Below are 18610 nucleotides of genomic sequence, written 5' to 3'. Positions count from 1 at the left end.
CCCTCTTGCCACTCTGTGTCTTTTTATTGGAGAATTCATTCCATTTATGTTTAGGGTGATTATCAATATATGAGGGCTTAATGCTGCCATTTTATCACTCGTTTTTCTGCAATTCCTTTGTTTCTCGTCCTGTGTATTTTGGTCTACCAATCGAGTTATGTAGTTCTTTATGTTGTGTTTCTTTGTTTTCTTCTTATTTATTAATTGTTTCTCTGTTCTACTTTTTTGGTTAGGGGTTACCCTGAGGTTTGAATTCAAGATCTTGTGGACAAGAGAATCCCTTTTCTTATGGCCTCTAATTTCCTTAGACTAAACCAATTCAGTCCCTTTCCTCTTACCCTCTTAAGTTGTTTTTCTCACATCTTATTCCATCTTGTGTTATGAGTTTGTGGTTAGAATGACAAGATCATCTTTGTTGGTGTTTTCTTTCCCTTTGTCTTTAATGCTATACTTGAGTATTTGGTATCCTGCTCTGAATTCTGTCTACCTATTTAATTCCTTACTCCGTGCTTTGTAACCCCTTTTCTCCCCCACTTATTTTTCAAGTAGGAGGGCCTTCTTGAGGATTTCTTGTAGGGGGGTGTCTCATGGCTACAAACTCCCTTAGTTTATGTTTGTCTGGGAAAGCTTTTATTTCTCCATCATATCTAAAGGATATTTTTGCTGGATAGAGTTTTCTTGGCTGAAAGTTTTTGTCTTTCAATGATTTGAATATGTCATTCCAGTCTCTCCTAGCCTGTAAGGTTTCTGCAGAGAAATCTGCTGAAAGCCTGATGGGGGATTCTTTGTAGGTTATTTTCTTCTGCCTTGCTGCCCTTAGTATTCTTTCTTTGTCATTCACTTTTGCCTGTTTCACTACTGTATGCCTTGTAGTAGGTCTTTTTACATTGACATATTTAGGATATCTGGCAGCCTCTTCCACATGGGTTTCCTTCCCTAGGTTTGGGAAGTTCTCTGCTATTATCTCTTTGAAGACACTTTCTGCTCCATTCTCCTTCTCTTCACCTTCTTGAACACCTATAAGTCTTATGTTGCATTTCCTAATTGAGTCAGATACTTCTTCAAGACTTTCTTCATTTCTTTTTAGTCTTAGTTCTCTCTTTGATTATGCTGATACGTTCCTCTATGCCGTTCGCTCAAGCGTTCAGGTAATCCATATTTTGTTCTATTTCTTCCATTGTATCTTTTATCTCTAATATTTCTGATTGATTCTTCTTTATAGTTTCAATCTCTTTTGTGAAGTAGCTCCTGAGCTCTTGAATTGTTTCTCTACATTCTCTTTTACCTCGTTGAGTTGTTTTTTTTTTTTGTTTTTGGGGAAGATTAGCCATGAGCTAACTACTGCCGGTCCTCCTCTTTTTGCTGAGGAAGCCTGGCCCTGAGCTAACATCCGTGCCCATCTTCCTCTACTTTATATGTGGGACGCCTGCCACAGCATGGCATGCCAAGCAGTGCCGTGTCCGCACCCGTGATCCAAACCGGCTAACCCCGGGCCGCTGAGAAGCGGAATGTGCACATTTAACCACTGTGCCACTGGGCCGGCCCCTCGTTGAGATTTTTGATGATAGCTGTTTTGAATTCTTTGTCACTTAGATTACATATTTCCACATCCTCAGGACTAATTTCTGGGTACTTGTCATTTTCTCTCTGGTCTGGAGATCTAATATAGTGTTTGATTTTGCTAGAGGTTCTGTTTTTTCACATCCTGGCATTATTAGATCGCAGTTACCACCTATCGCCACTGGGTGGGAGTCAAGAGCCCTGTATGCTGAGCCCTCTGCCTTCTGCCAAAATCCTCAGGCTGGAGCCTCCCTGAGTGGGTAGGGCGAGGGGCGCTTTCTCCTGTGTGCTTTTGGGGGTTTTCTCCCTCTGCTCTCCTGGGGTGTTGGCTTGAGGAGGTCACGCCACCACCCCCCTCCCAGCTCCCACGAAAGCTTTGCCATGGTAGACGGCTTCCATCTAGGTTGCAAGGGCCCTTGGGAGTCCTTGATGTTCCTACGAATGAACATTCCCTCCCCTGTTCCTTCCCTCTAGGAGGCCTCCCCAGCAGATTGCAGTCTTTAGGGGAGGAAGCAAAGATTTCTCTTCCCTTGTTCCACCTCCGAGGGGGGCCCCAGCCTCTCCGCCCTCTGTCGTATCACTGTGTGGATCTATCCCCCGTTTTTTGTGTTGAGTTTGGATGTCCTCTGTTGGAGTGTGGATGTTTTTTCCGTTGTATATTGGAGGGGGAAGATTGCTGTGAGACCTCTCTCCACCATGATGCTGACGTCACTCTTAAGTTTTCTTTTTAATAATGAGTATCTTAAGTTCCCATTTGGTACAGTTATTTTTAAGAATATTTTATTGAATTGGAAGATAGACATATAGCAAAATAAATACATTTTATCTTTTGTCTTTTCTCTAATGTAACATTCAATTGAATTAAAATTTAAAACTTTATTTAATGAATTTAAAACATATTCTGATGATAGTGTAACTTAATAATTTTAATAGTCATAATGGTTTCTGAAAAAGTAAAAGATATGGTAAAGTTCTTGATTTTGAATCTAATGCCCTTCAGTTATTCTGGTTTCATAGTGCGCATGTTGCAATTCTGGGACCGTTGGTATTTAGTGCTGAAGTCCTTTATTTAGGCTTCTGTTTACTTTGAACTCTTTGGAAACAAAAGATCTTCTCAATTCAAGTGGTAATAGCATTTTAACTTTTCTTTTTAGGGGTATAAAGGAATCACCTGCTTCTTAGTAGATCGTGGTACTGAAGGGCTTCATATAGGGAAACCAGAAAACAAATTGGGACTCAGAGCTTCTTGCACCTGTCCATTAACATTTGACAATGTCAAGGTGGGTATCTTAGAATTTCTACTAAAAGACCAATGTGAAATAAGCTTTGCATGGAACTTTAGATATGTAAAAAAGCTGTCAAAATATTAGGCATACAGAGGAGAGTGTTTTATAAGACTCTTGAACAGTACTCTTAGGTTAGGTAATGACTACATGTACTTTTCACAAGAGTTTGGGCCAAGAGTGGAGACCTTTCTGCCCAGCAGCTGGCCTCAAGAGCCAATGCCGAGAATTAATCCCATTTATACTTACTAAACGTGATACTTGTACACCAAAGATAGCTTCAGAAAAGGAACTGTGGTGTCTACACCAAAGGCCACAAGATGGGGATATTGCTCAGTAAGAGTAGAAAACAACCAGGCAGCGCCCCACAGTTGAGAGTTGTGTCTGTTAAAAATGAGGAAGAGAAGATTGCTGAATGTTTATGCTTTAGAAGTTTACAGAGAGAGGACAGGTGATGATGGGGCTTCTCCCTCTCATGGTAGAACCTGACCTTTTTACTCGTGGAGGGTCTTCATAGATGTCACTTGAGCCTCATACTTCACCCTCATATTATAGAGCCAAGTATATATTTTTTTATTGTTACTAGTCTAGACTTTAAAATTATGAATAAACATTTCAATCTGTTTCTTCTCTCCTTTCTCCTCCTCACTCTTGTGAACACGTGCATGTGTACACATGCATACGGCCGCCCCCAAAGTTGATTTTTATGGGAATATAGTCTCAACAGAAGAAAGGTTTACTACTGTTACTTTAGCAAGTACTTAGACATTTCTGTCATTGCTAATATGTTCTCATACGATAGCACACAGATAAGAATTGGGAAAAAATTGTTACTCGTTTATGTTATTGATGAATTATATGAGATTCCCTTTTTGTAGATTCATTCACTCATTCAGCAAACATCTGTGCTAGGTTCTGGAAAATGCAATAGTGAGCAGCATGGACTTGAGGCCTCTCTCTCTGAGAGCTGTGTGGGAAGCAGCTTAGAGGGAAACAGAGATATAGCCAGTAATTTCCTTGGAGTTTAATAAATACTGTGCTACAGTAATAAATCACACAAATTGGGTGTATATGTGCATTTAAAAATATATAATCAGAATGAATTGTGTCAAACTAAATTGAGAAATGAATGCTCACTTTTCTTTTCAGGTTCCAGAAGCCAATGTCCTGGGACAAATTGGACATGGTTACAAGTATGCCATAGGGATGCTTAATAAAGGTAGAGTAGGAATTGCTGCACAGGTTAGTCAAATTTTAGTAATTTAACTTGACTCTTCCACAGTGTGGATCAATTAAAATGTAGAAAGAAAAAAATGCCATAAAACCAATGCATATTTGGAAGCTTGTAACCACAAGATGGCGCCCTTCCCTTCCCTGAGAGGAAAGAATGGCTTCTGACTGTGATTTCTTTAAAATTTCACTTTGGTCAATTATATAATGTCCTGAGAATCAAACAATGGCTTAGTGGTAACAGTTTTTCTCCTTTGAGAATAGTAATGTGTTATCCAGTATCTGGATCAATAACTTCTAAAATCTATTGTAAATTAAATATGGCATTTTTTAAAAAATCAACTTTTCAAAGCATGAAATTCATTCTGGGAGAAATTTTTTAAATTGAGAATAAATAATATTCTGCTGTGTAGGAAAAGTCTCTAATCTATAGATAATGAAAGATTTATTGCCTAGTGTTTTGCAGATGAAAATCAGGCAATTTTGTGCGTGTGTGGCATTTGAAATAAATTAGCCACAACTAAATAGATATGTAACATGAGAACTATTCAGTTTTTTGCCAAATTTGCCCTTTATGATGCATATTATATTTTTCTATTAACTGATAATCAGTTATTTTCTAGATTAACAAAAAAGTAAAGTATTTGGTTTTATTATAAATTGTGTCATTTTTATAGAATGTGTTTATTTATTTTTAATCAGTGAGCATCCCAAATCGAAGAACTTACAGCTTTTAGATTTTGAAGGTGTTATGTATATGTTAGCTATTGGAGTAGTCAAATGTTGTAGTGTTCCTTTAGAATGTTTTACACTGCTGTTAATTTGCTAACAAAATATTGTTAGATAAAAACTTAACCCATGTTTCCCACAAAGCTGGATAATATATTACTAACGAGAATTGGCTTATCTGTTCTTTTTAAAGTTTTTCTGTGATGCAGCTTCATCAGAAAGGGCCTTAAAAACTACACTACCAAATCTCCTTGTTCCCAGACATATAAATAATATGCATGTTCTGGCGGTCAAATCCACAGCCTGGGCTTTAGTCTAATTACTCCGAGTTATCTTACAACCTGATTAAAAGCTAAGGTCGGGTAGTTATTATTTCTCGGTTAATCCTGTGGCTACCTTTTAGAGAAAGAGGTACATATAACAAAGAACCGAAGACATCCATCCTTAAAACTCGGCAGTTGAGGAGAGTTTAGTTTTTCAGTATTTATAGTGAAAACATTTTACAGAGATAGAAAAGGCTATTTTGACTGACAACTGATCATTTCAAATTTTGTAGGATATTCTAAACATATTGTAAACTTCAGTTATAAGGGTGTAATGACATCATTTTATCTCATGGCCAAAAGTGCAGTGAGCTGCCGCCTCACTTTAATTTGTTTTGGTTTGGGTTTTCTTTGTCCTTTAATTTTTAGCATAATATTCTATTCTCCAGAAAGTTCAAAATAAAAGGCTAAAGGCAAATGTGAATCAACACAAACGAAATATTGATAAGTTTGTGGGCATTTCCCCCCAAAGCTTTAACTATAGGTTTTTTTTTCCTTTTTCTAAAACCTACATAGTTTGACATAATTAGATAGTGATTTAATGGCTACCTAATGTTGAAATTTAGAGACCATTTTTAAGGTTAAATCATTCAATAGATATGGAGATTGGTTAACAATGAAACAGTTCAGCTAAAATTGTCACCATGTCCTGATTTGTTCTTCAAGTGTGTAAATTAATGTTTTCACCAGATGTTCTCAACTCTGGCTCTGCATTAAATCATCTAAGGAATTTTTAAAATGCTGATGTTCGGGCCATGCTCACCCTCCCCGCCACACAGGTTTTCGATTCAGTTGATATAGCCCTGCATTGGTATGTTTTTATCAGCTTCCCTCAAGTGGCTCTGATGCGCGGCCAGGGTTGAGAAGCACCGCTCCTTTATGTTCTAATTCCCTTCCGCCAAGGCTGTTATTAATCCTGATCATATACAAAATGGACAGGAAGATAAAAGGTCAAGTAGTGACCTTCCGCATCCAACTTCTAGAGGACTAGAGGGGGCTACTCTACAGTCTTTGAGGCCCGTTTTGAGCAAAATTTCTGTGGTTCACTTTATGCCTGGAGAAGCGGAGCTTAAGGGAGAAGTTTCCTGAAAAGTAACCTGCTTGTGTGAACACAGCTATGCCGGGAGATTTACCTCTGGGCTGGAATTAAATATACTCATAGTCATGTGAAATCTTTCACATTTTCTCCCAGTGACTGCCAGTTACGTTCTCCAAACACGAAGGGTGAAGGTCATTAACATACCCCTCACCACCTCAGTATCTCTACTTCTTCCCCCACCCCAACTATGCAGTCTGCCTATAAAAGGAATTGTTAACTTAAATGATTCAAAGCATAAACTTATAAAAAAATAACAAATTCTGATCCTTTTTTTTTTTTAACAGATGCTGGGACTGGCTCAAGGATGTTTTGACTACACTATTCCATATATTAAAGAAAGGGTACAATTTGGCACCAGATTATTTGACTTCCAGGTATAGAGTTATTAGCATGTTTCTACTCCGGTGGATTCCCCCATCTTCCTGTCAGTGAAGAGCTGTGCTACAAAGCCCTCGTGGGTTTTCAGTAGGAGAGGTGGGGGGGAAGGGTGTGTGCGTGTGAACGCCTGGACCTTCTCCAAGGGCAGATCAGTAGTCCTGGAGGCCCAGCTATGGCGTGGTTGGGGATATCGGGGCGAGCACTCTAGAGCTGTCTCCCCCTGCTCCATAGTTTCCAGGGCATGGGGTCTGCCATCAGACTTCCTGGGTTCAAATCCTGGTTCTTGTTTTACTAGCTGTAGGCCTTTGAGAAGTTACCCCTCTAAGCCCAAACTGCCTCATCTGTAAAATAAAAATAGTACTAACCTACCCTCTAGGGTGATTTTGAATCAGGGAGTTATGTAAAGTGTTAACACATTGCCCAAGTCCAACAGGTGCTCAGTAAAGGTCACACTTGTTAAGAATCAGGCCAGAGCCGTGTGGTACTCCTCAGAAGACCACACTTTGGTACATCCATCTTGTGGCCAGCACAACTTGCTGCACTTAGTGCAAATGAGGTGCTCGCAGTCAGGCATGTTGGGAAATACTGGCCTGGTCCAATGACGTGGCTTCTCGGCTCCCGAGGCAATCGGGGGATTTGTTGGTGGCAGTATGCGTTCTTCCTGTCCACCTTGAGGTCTTGCCAGGTTAGGGGAAGCCTGGAGTGGCAGCTTACCAAGCTTATTTGACCACATTACCTAAAAATCCAGAAGAATTACTTTACGTGTTTGCAAAACCTCCCTTTAAGCAGCTCTTGGCACCAAGTGCAACTTCTTATTACATTACAGCTCTGTTGCACTGCATTGTCTTCAGGTTCTGTCACAGCGTCTAGCCATCACACAAGCACTCACCAATGGCACGTGTGTAGAAATTCTAGGCTGTGGGTGTGCACGGTCAGTTCAAGGCCTAGAAAGACTGAGCATGGCAGGCCTGGCCAGGGCCCCCCACAGCCCATACTATCATTGGCATCATATACGTGAGAAACTGAGGCACATGGAAAGCAAGTTGCCAAGGTCATACAGCTAAAGCTAGTAAGGTGTCAAAATTACAGGGTTTTTTTGTCTTGGTTTCTGGTCTAATTTTCATGTTAGACCAGAGTACTTTCTCAGAGCCAGCCACCACATAAATTGCAACAAAGGGGACAGAATGTGAAGACAGTTTTGAGGAAGGCTTGGATCTTTGTACACAGGACACAGTGTTTCCATGTACATGGGGTTGGAGAGGGAGGGAGGAGGGGTCGGGTGTACTAATATGTATAATCATGATATATTTCTAAAGATGCCTAGTATGGATAATTAAAACTTTTAGAAATTTGATCTTAAAAAGCTACATTATTAATTTTATATATCTATGTGAAGCTTTGATTAAAAGTTAGTAGTTTTTTTCCCAACTGCTGTAATCTCACTAGAGTGATTTGATTTTTGCTTTGCCTGCCGTCATTCATGTCTCTCTCTCCTCTAGACTGTAGGCTCCTTGAAGGTAGGAACCAGGCCTCTTCATCCTTATTTCTTTTGGTTGTTTATCCGGCACAGATTTATTGAGCATGTTCTCGGCGCCAGGCCCCATGTTCACAGTGTAGTTAGGGTACCAGTATTCATGGTGGTGCGTTCTTGTAGGGCAACAGACATGCCAAAGTTGCTTTCCTGCCTCTCATGGTGCCTAATATGGTCACTAAAGTAGACAACATTGATGGTGACCGTCAGTTTAATAGAACGAATGTACTTTTCAAAAATAATTAGCATCTCTCCATTGCACTTAACAAGCCATAAGCAATTTCTAGAATGGTGATATTGGCATAGAAGTAGACAAATTGACTAATGGCATGAAACACAAAGTTCAGAAATAGACCCCTGCATGTCTGGAAACTCCATGATAGAAATGGCGTGGCATATCACTGAGTGGGAATATTCTTTCCCTGCAGAAAAAAAAGGAAGCTAGAGTCCCTACCTCACGCCATACACAGAAAATAGATTTCAGATATACTAAAGATGTAACATAAAAAGCAAAATTCTAAGTTTTAGGAGAAAACGTAGGAGAGTATCTTTATGACTTCATAGTAGGAAAATAATTTTGAAAACAAGACACAAAAAGGACTAATTATAAAAGATATTAAGATTGGTGAATTTGGCTACCAAATTTTTTTTCCTCAAAGGATTCCACAAAGTAAAAAGACAAATCATAAGGAAGAAGATATTTGCTCTACACATAGGTTAGTGGGTGTTCAGTTTTTTGTTATGCTGCACAACCTATATACATGTAATGTAGTCTTTTTTTTTGCATATTAAATATTGTAGAAGGAGGAGGAGAATCTTATCAGGTATTTGCGAGCAGTATTGTTTTTCTCTAGCTCATCCCTCCTTTTTGTTTAGGAAAGGCCATCCCTGGGATTGTTGAGTAATTGCCTTGGGATTCCCTGACTTAGCATTCATCACACAATGTCATAATTATTTAACCATCTGTTCTCCCTGCTGGGCTATATAAGTCATAAGCACAAGGAACTCTGAGTGTGACGGTCAGCGTGATGTCTCTGTTGCTCAGCACACTGCCTGGCATATCGTAGGTGCTCCGTGAATATCTGGGCAGACGGGTATGTTAGGCATGAGAAACATTTGAGTTTTTAATAAGTATATCTATGACCATATTTGCAGGAAATTGTTTATAAGTAGAAACTATTAGTATTCATATTCTCACTCACTCATGTACTCATTGCTTTCTTTGACTAACATTTACTGTGTGCCTAATCACCCTCTAAAGTTTGAGTCGTGGTGATTTCTTTAGGATGTTTCTTTTTTAAGTTATTCTTCTGTTTTCTACAGCCCTAGAGAAACTGGTACCTGTTCGTGGGTACTGCAGTGGAGTCAATTCAATAGTTACTTAGAGGAAATTGGTGCTTCAGATATTCCTTCGTTACTTTGTAGCTAACATCTTTTAATGCCCTGAGGCTATATGCAGAATCAAAATTGTATTACTTCAAGCAAATAAAAAAATATTCAAATTTTTGCTTTGCTGGGATTTAGTTTAAGCTGAATTTTGATCATAAAAAGGATTGAAAATAATTATTAACTATAACAGTCAAATTTTTAAACCTAATTTTGTGAAAATTTTTAAATCTTGACAATTATAAAGAATTACATGATCTTTGAAATTTTTCTAAGAAAGAATATATGTAGTGTCATGTTCATTTTAAATTACAGATTTTAAAGAATTTTTACAGAGTGAATGTGAATTGCCTCTGGGGTATATTTTGAGTCGGTTAGTATTCCATATCCAGGCTGAACTTTGAGGATAAGCTGTGTTTTTGGAGATCGCAATTCTCTAACTTGGGCCTGAATGTTAACAGGGGCTCCAACACCAAGTGGCTCACGTGGCCACTCAGCTGGAAGCTGCAAGATTACTAACATACAACGCAGCCAGGCTTGCGGAAGCTGGAAGGCCATTCATAAAAGAAGCATCTATGGCCAAATACTATGCATCAGAGGTAAAAAAAAAAAAAAAGTAATTCAACCTTCATTTTTTTTCAGATAGATGTTTATGAACCTTTGCACTTTGGAATATTGTTTGATCATTTGTTTTTCAAGTAAAATAACAGAGTTTCCAGTTCCTAGAACAGAAAAGCAAAACTGTAAAGCTTCCATAGTAAAGCGCTTTAATTCTGTGAGATCTCAGTGTTTTCACAGGATCTTGACTGGAAACTGTGCCACCCAGTTCAGGTAGAACACCCATCATAAACCATGATATAATCATAAATAAATAAATGGATGAGCCTCATCTGGTGCTTTCAGGTTGGGGCAAAGTGAATGCCATGGGAAATGACGTGAAATAAAAACACCAAGAAGAGATAGTCCATGCTTTTAATGCTTTCTGTTCATATATACGTACTTTATATTTAACATGTTAGACTTTGGCTGGAGAATTTAGCCAAATCACTGGGCTGCTATTTGCCAGCCTCGAGGGTATGCCTTATTCATTCCATGACCCAAATATTCATTTATCCTTTTGAGCCCCAACATTCAGTATTCTGACTCACCATCCCTTCTGAGCTCCAGGCTATTAGATCCAGTTTCCATTCACCTCCCTACCCCATTGCTCCAGTCAGAAACCTGAGCGTCATCTTGACACCCTCCTTTCCCTCATCCCCCACATTGAATCCGTCATCAGTTCCTGAGGATTCTACCTCCTAAATATTTCTTGAATGTATGTGTTTCTCTCCCTTTTCGCTGCCACCTGTCTGGTCCAAGCTGCATCACTTCTTGACCACACTACTGCAGTCACTCTCTGCCTGCTGCAGAGGCCCCTTGGCTTCCTCCAGTCCGGTCTCCTTTTTCAAAGTGTCCATGAGGCCATGTCACTCTCCAACTGTAAACCTTTCAGTGGCTTCTCAAAACAAATGGAACAATATTTGTATTTGTTTCCTATTGCTGCTTTTAACAAATTACCAAAAATTTAGTGGCCTAAACATATAGTTTTGCTGTCACACAGTTCTGGAGGTCAGCGGCCTGAGATGAGTATACTGGTAGAAAATCAAGGTGTCAGCAGAGCTGCCTTCCTGGAGGCTCCAGTGGAGAAGCCATTTCCGTGCTGTTTCCAGCTTCTAGAGGCTACTTGCATTCGTTGGCTTGTAGCCCCTTCCTCCATCTTTGGAACCAACAGTGTAGCATGTTCAAATCTCTGACTCTTGCCCTCTGACCTCCCTCAGTCCCTTCTAAGGATCCTTGTGATTACATTGGGCCCACCCAGAGAACCCAGGATAACGCCCCCATCTCAGAGTCCTTAACTGTTGCCATGTGAGGTAACAAACATACTTACAGTTTCTGGGGATTAGCGTGTGGACATCTTTGGGGAGCCATTACAATATTCAAACTGCTCGCCATCGTGTGAGGTCCACCTGCCTCTCCTTCTCTCTTCACAGCTTGCCCTGATCCCAGCCCACTGGCCATCTCTTGGGTCCTTGAGGCTAATAAACCCGTTTTTTTCCTTGGAGCGTTTCCACGTGTTCCTCAACTTGAAATGTCCCCTAACTGTCCTTTAGGTCTCAGCTAAGCTGTCATATGCTCACAGCATCCCCCCAACTAAATCCTGTTAACTTTCTCAGCAAGTCATCTTTTGCCTCATACACTTTATCAGTTTCTATAATTGTTGCTTAAATGTGTGTCTCTCCAAATGACCACAAGGGCCGTGACTGGCCAGCCTCCACCCTTGTGTTCCCAGTGGCTGGCAGAGTACACCATGTAAAGGAGGCCTTTGATAAGCATTTGCTGAATAAACGATCCCTGTCAGCAAGTGTATGTCTGAACAGTACCCTAATTTTCTTTAAAAAATAGGAATTTTGTGACTTAATAGGATATTTTACACAAATAGTAAAGAATGGGCCCAAAGAGACAATGCTAGTTTATAAAATAACTTTAATCCTTCCATTTGCCAATAATGGTGAGTCCGGGGTGACTGAAAGCCTTCCACAGGAGTGTTTGTCATGATGCGTAAGGTACGTGGTTTCCGCGTGTGATTCGCTGCTTGGTCTCGGTAGATCGCGGGACGAACAACTAGTAAATGTATCGACTGGATGGGAGGAGCGGGCTACGTCAAAGCTTACCCTGTGGAAAAGTACTTCCGAGATGCCAAGATTGGTAAATAGATGATTTACATTTTATTTTGTTTTCTTTTATTTGCCTCTCTAGGTATGTGGGCCGTTGTCTTTGTTTGATTTTATATTACTGGTGGCTTGGCAAAAGCAATTTTATGATGTGTATCAGCCCTCTTCTTTACTGTGGCTTCCCACCTCTTCCTTCAAAAAAAATGGATTTATATTTTTTAAAACATTAAGTTGCTTTTTTAAATGCCTCAACAAGCCGTTTAGTAAAACCACAACAGAATCTACTGTCTTAATTTTTCTTTTACTAAAAGTGCTAATATTTTGATTACTTTAATGCCGTCTTCGAAGCTTAAGTTGTAATCTGAGCAGCTAAGTTCCTCCTGACGCCTGAGCGTCCGATGCTGCTCTGCAGCCCGGAGGACGGAAACGCAGCACGACTGCGGGTCCCTGTTCCTGAGGAGCCAGCCGAGCTTGCGCGTGGATAGTTTAGGAATGGAAAACTTCAGCTGTTTAATCCTGGTTCTGGAATGAGAATCCAGTTTCCGACTGGAAAATTATCTGTGAGGCAAGATCACTGTCAAATAATACCATACTCAGGCGACCCTGAATGATGTTGCTAGTAACAGTTTTGTAGCAAATGCAGACGTAGTGTTTGTAGAGCCGTTTCTTGTGTAGACACTTTACTGTGGGTCCGCTGCTTAGTGTTTCTTTTGCTCCCTTTTGTTTAAGGTACAATATATGAAGGAACTTCAAATATTCAGCTGAACACCATTGCCAAGCACATCGATGCAGAATACTGACATCCACAGCAGTGGGGCCCCTCCCTGATGTCGCTGGTGTAACATCTTAAACTGTTGTGCTTTTGGGGGATCTGAGCCGTTAGTCTCGGATCGTGGGGTAGACCTTTCTGTTTTACTTTCCAGTCTGCTTAACTTAGGCACAGGAAATCATTTTTAAAATTTGGGAAGAAATGCCCCCATATTTTCTACAAAACTATTTTTAAAGTTCTGTAAGTGTTGTCATTCTAGCTTTAGGGTATACAGAAGTTTCACTCTATCAGCATTTGGAACAATACAGACATTTGAACTATTACTTACAGATATGGCTATTTGATATCCCTATTAAATCTGTATTTTGTGGCATCAGTCAGAAATCTTTGTTATAGTTGGCAATTTTATAGAGTAGATAGATAGATTCTAAGTAGCTAAACTAGGTAGAAACTGATAAAAATTTATTTAGAAAAATCTTGAAGTTCTGGTTCTAAATACCTGAGAATAGGTGAAAAATAGGGTATAACTCTGTAGGTCAAATAATTGAATAAAACCTTATTTTAACAAAGGAAAACGTGTAATTTGTCTGTCTTGAGTTTGTGTTTCTTGGAGGACGATCTTGTTCACCTCCTAAAACCTGCCATTATTGTTAATTTGGGGCTGGGCTGTCACGGGGCTCAGAAGGTAGAGACTTGAATACAAGCACCAGGGAACCACTCAACCATATTTGATGGGCAGAGCTGGATTCAACCCAACTGCCAAGTTAGTATTGTTAGAGATTTCATTTTGCAGCACAAAAACGAATCAGTGTCAAAGATTTTAGAATTATGGAAGGTTAAACCTAGAAAGACCTTAGAGGACCATCCAGCTAACTCTCATTTTAAAAGTGAAGGATTCATAGCCCAGAATACTTGCCCAAGATCTACAGCCAGGGACAGACCAGACAAGGATCCAAATGTAGTGACTCCCAATTCAGTGCTCTTCCTACTATTGAACATTGGCTCTGTTCAACAAATTTTGGATTTTATGCTTGTTATATTTTAATACTCTTATTGATTTATTTTAGATTTAACTGATAAAGAATTAACATTTCAGAAATGTTAAGATTGATCAATGTCATTATTTAGACATATTAATCACCTGCCAAAGAATTAGCTCTCCCAGGGTGGGGCTCATGTGTCAGATGTGAAGGTTATTATGTGCAATCATTAGGTTTTGTGGTTGTGATGTGATTTGTAAATGCATTAGTTATATCCTTGCTGATGTACTTTCGCTGGTCTTCATAAAGTGCCAGTTTTGTTGTAATGGTACACATCAGACTGTATTCAGTGTTAGAAAATCAGTATTCTGTGAAGAATGAAAAAATAAAGGACAAACTTAACTGGAGACTTTCACGACTCTGATATAGCAGAATTGTTTGTTACACGTACAGATGAAGCAAGAAAATAGTGTAATCTTCCTGCAAGATAGATTTAACACTTGCTGATCATGCTGATAGCTTGTCTCTCATGTAAGCCAATTTTGTTTGTTTTCAGAGAAGAGGTCTTATCATGTAGACCAAGTTTAAATTCTCGATGCTAAAGAAAGTTTCAGCAGAGGACCCTTTTTTTTTCAAAGCAAAATAAGCAGCTCCTCAGGAGAGAGGTTACCTCTTGTGAGTACCTCCTCACAGTCCAGATCTTCTCTGGTGACCTGTATGCCTGTGCTTTCTGGTATAGCTTTTGGGAAGCTTATATTATTGCACCTTTTGCTCAGTGATACTCTGCGGTCTGACATCATAGGAGATTTCAGCCTATCTGTTCCCTGCTATGTCCTACATTATTTGAGAAATCTGGATATCAGTCCCCTTTTTCTTTTGTTATTCAGTGACAAGTGCATCACTGGGTCCAAAGGTCCAAGGTGCTGTGGGCCCCACGCTGCCCTGCAAAGGTGAGAAAGACCAGATCCTTATTGAAATGTGTGATTATCTCAGGTGTCTTTTTTCTGTTCTCGTTAGCGCATCCTCACACAAAGACTGAGTGAAAAACTACCAAGGCCGACCCTATGCAAGTGTTTCTTTAGATCCGTTAGAATGATAACCTAAGTGCTAACATCTCTTGAGCTCTCATCATGTGCCAGCCATTATTCTAGCCTCTTGACACATAATCCCTCACAGCAGCCCCATGTGGTAGTCTTGTTAGCCCATTTTACAGGCAAGGAGACAGGGGCATGGAGAGGTTAAATAAGATGCTTAATTGGTACATGACAGAAGTGAGTCAAACTGGCCCTCCCCGATTCATTCCTTTGAGTCTTTAGGTTTGTTAATCTGCAGAAGCCTTCCAGGAAAATGGCACTACCAGCTAGCCCTTTATTAGCTAATAATTCTTCAGGGATGTATTTTAGATCTTATCGAGCAGAGAAGCTAGCTGAGAACGTGGCCTACAAGACGGACACATAGGTGAGGTGGGAGCATGCATGTTCTGGGAGAAAGCAGAGGGCGCAGGAGGACGCATAATAGAAGGGTGCAGAGAGTGGGGAGAAAGGTACCGGCAAGGGGAACTAAGGAAACAAAAAATGTCCTCTGGTTCAGAGTTAGCAGAAAGCTACCCCGAGGCAGGAAGAATGACAGCATAATAAAAACCTAAGCAGGTGGCTACAGGGTGTTTGATTTGCTGTTTGTACGGATAGCTCACAAGATAAAGGAAAAACCCTAACTTTACAAGAGCTTAAATAGAAAACAAAATGAGGTAGGAATATGGCCAAACATAGCAGCACTTATAGGTATAAATGGGTTAAACTCACCTATTACAAATAACAGATGTTAAGATGGAAAGAAAGGAAAATAAATCCCAGCCACATAAAGTTAGAAACACTTAAAAACACAGCACAGGAAATTCGAAATAAAGAGATGGGAGACGACCATACAGACGCTCCAAAAAGGAAAGCGGGAATAGCAATGTTAATATCAAAACTGAATTAAAGGCAAAAATAATTTCAAAGGATAAAAATGGATATCTCATAATAAAACAGGAAGCGTTCACCAAGAAGGTCCAATCATCAGAACTTTATGTGCCTAAGGACATAACTAGGAACTAGACAGAGCAAAACCAGTAGAGGCAACGGAAACACCGACAAAGCCATAATTGTAGGCATGGATTGAGAATCAACAAGTCAAGTAGGAAAAGGTAAGAACGGATAGGATTTGGATAGCCGAATTAACAAGTTTGATACAGGAAGAACTTTTTGTGTCTTTTCAAATGCAAATGAATGGTCATTAGAATTTTGCCACAAAAGAAATATTTACACATTCCAAAAGAAAATTTTACAGGCGACCTTCACTATACGCAATGGTAAGTAAACAAACAACGAAAAAATAGGATATAAGAAAGCTAACCATAACTTTAAATAACTTTGGTTAATTAGAAAATAAAAGTATAAATTACAAATTGTCAACAAGGACATGGGGAGCTGGGCTGTGTGGGTCCGTGCTTCTGGGAGGATGGACAGAAGGCATGTCCCAGACTTCCAGGGCACGTGGTGTGTAGTAGTGAAAAATTAGAAATGGCTACGTAGGAGAGTAAATAAACCATAGAAATAACACACGACACAAGCCTGTGCAGCAGTTTATAGAATAAGGTAGATCCACTTACTGAGATTAAGTCATCACCAAGCCACATTATTTCAAAAAATTACAAATTGCATACTCTTTATACAGAACAGTACAAACCTACTTATTTCCGTAAGTACAAGCATGTATATAAATTCTTAGAAAAAACTCAGAAAGTATGGTCACCACACTGATGCATTGGGGGCCTGCGCTGGGACTGGGGGTCAAGAAAGCAGCTGTGGGGGTCATTGGCGTCATCTATGTTTGAATTTTTACAACGGGATATAATAGTACTTGTGTAATTGTAATTAAATAAATATGATATTCCTTGTGTGATTGAAAATAAGTAAAATTAAAGCTACCTATAGGATTATTGAAATTTTTCACTTTTTCACATTATTTTCCCTTTAACTCATTTTTCTGCTTTTCTCAAATAGCCCCAGCCAAGTAGGCAGCTCCATTCAGCCACACAGGAGAGTAGACTGACACAGAGAGGCCCGAAAGGGGATCTGAAACCTAACGCCTTGACTGTCTGAGCTCCGTGGCTGAATAGCACTGACCGGGTTAGACCCTCCTCCACAAGGCGGTGGATGTCTCGCCCGTCCAAGCAGGAATTCACTGGGAGGGCTTCTCACATTCAGGTACCAACTGGGCCATCTGCACTGGCCTTGGGGTTAACATCCTGTCTTTAGTTGTAATTTGATTTTATGTGATTTGACCTGAGGTATTCAAACATAATATTTCCTTGGACATGAAACATTTGTTTCAAGGTAAAAAGACAATTCAAAACTTCTACTCAGGTTGAAGGACCCAGGTCCATAGTTTAAATTTGATGAGCGAACCATGGCCTGTGGGCCAGATCCAACCCCCTGCTTGGTTTTGTTACGACCTACAGACTAAATTCTTTTTTTTTTTTTAACATTTTAAATCTAAATATGTACATAACGTCCTCAATTTTACCTCTTGCCCACAAAGCCCAAAATATTTACTATTGGCCCTTTAGGAAAAAGTTTGCTAACTCAATTAAATTATTGCCTGTTAAATCAGATTTTATGGAGAAGAGCAGTCAGTGAGTCTGAGTGTCACACCAAAAAAAAAAAAAGGGTAAAGACCTCCTCTAAGAGCTTTGTCATCGAGCCCGCCCTGATGGCCTAGTGGTTAAAGTTCGATGCGCTCCACTTCAGCAGCCCGGGTCCCATTCCCAGACACAGAACCACACCACCTGTCGGTCAGTAGCCATGCTGTGGTGGCAGCTCACATAGAAGAACTGGAAGGACTTACAACTAGGATATACAGCTACGTACTGGGGCTTTGGGGAGGAAAAAAAAAGAACTTTGTCGTTATTCTCTCAATTTCATTTGTAGCCTTAGCCCAGTTGGCTCCCTCCTTCAATCTACGAAAGTGTTCAAGTCTCCCCATCCTTAAAAATTAAGCTTCCCATGGGGCCGGCCCAGTGGCACAGCGGTTAAGTTCACACGTTCCGCTTCTCGGTGGCCCGGGGTTCACCGGTTCGGATCCCGGGTGCGGACATGGCACCATTTGGCAAAAGCCATGCTGTGGTAGGCGTCCCACATATAAAGTAGAGGAAGATGGGCACGGATGTTAGCTCAGGGCCAGGCTTCCTCAGCAAGAAAGAGGACTGGCAGTAGTTAGCTCAGGGCTAATCTTCCTCAAAAAAACAAAAAAAAAAAGAGGAAAAAAAAATTAAGCTTCCCGTGAGCCACTGCTGCTCAGCACTGAAAGGATGCACAGTGGTTGCCATCACTGCAGCAATCTCTCGTCCTCACAGCCTGCTCCTTTAATCTCTGCCTGGCGCCCACTTTTGTCAGTGGATTTAAACAATGTTCTCTCTTTGGGTGGTGAACATGATGTAATCTACACTGGAATCGAAATATAGTGATGTATACCTGAAACTTATGTAATGTTATAAACCAAATTTTACCACAATAAAAAAATCGGTTCCAAGTGTCAACAATATGACTGAAGAAACAAAACAAAACAAAACAGTGTTCTCAAAAGTTGTC

General features: G+C 40.1%; 1 protein-coding gene across 2 annotated transcripts in view; it reads left to right on the top strand.

Moving 5' to 3' along the window:
* ACADSB (acyl-CoA dehydrogenase short/branched chain) overlaps nucleotides 1-13574 on the top strand; it is a 60366-nt gene extending 46792 nt beyond the window's left edge. For both annotated transcript variants that reach the window (XM_044749325.2, XM_070481492.1), the window contains 6 exons: nucleotides 2715-2840; nucleotides 3993-4085; nucleotides 6509-6598; nucleotides 9981-10118; nucleotides 12165-12264; nucleotides 12960-13574. In XM_044749325.2, the coding sequence (XP_044605260.1) occupies nucleotides 2715-2840; nucleotides 3993-4085; nucleotides 6509-6598; nucleotides 9981-10118; nucleotides 12165-12264; nucleotides 12960-13030 (618 nt within the window). In that variant the 3' untranslated portion in view covers nucleotides 13031-13574. The remainder of the gene's footprint in view (nucleotides 1-2714; nucleotides 2841-3992; nucleotides 4086-6508; nucleotides 6599-9980; nucleotides 10119-12164; nucleotides 12265-12959) is intronic.
* The last annotated feature ends 5036 nt before the right edge of the window (nucleotides 13575-18610 follow it).

This window comes from Equus asinus, chromosome 2 (genome assembly GCF_041296235.1).
Source record: "Equus asinus isolate D_3611 breed Donkey chromosome 2, EquAss-T2T_v2, whole genome shotgun sequence".
Lineage (NCBI taxonomy): Eukaryota > Metazoa > Chordata > Mammalia > Perissodactyla > Equidae > Equus > Equus asinus.
The sequence above is the reverse complement of the archived record's forward strand: the minus strand, read 5'-3'. Positions and strand labels throughout refer to the sequence as shown.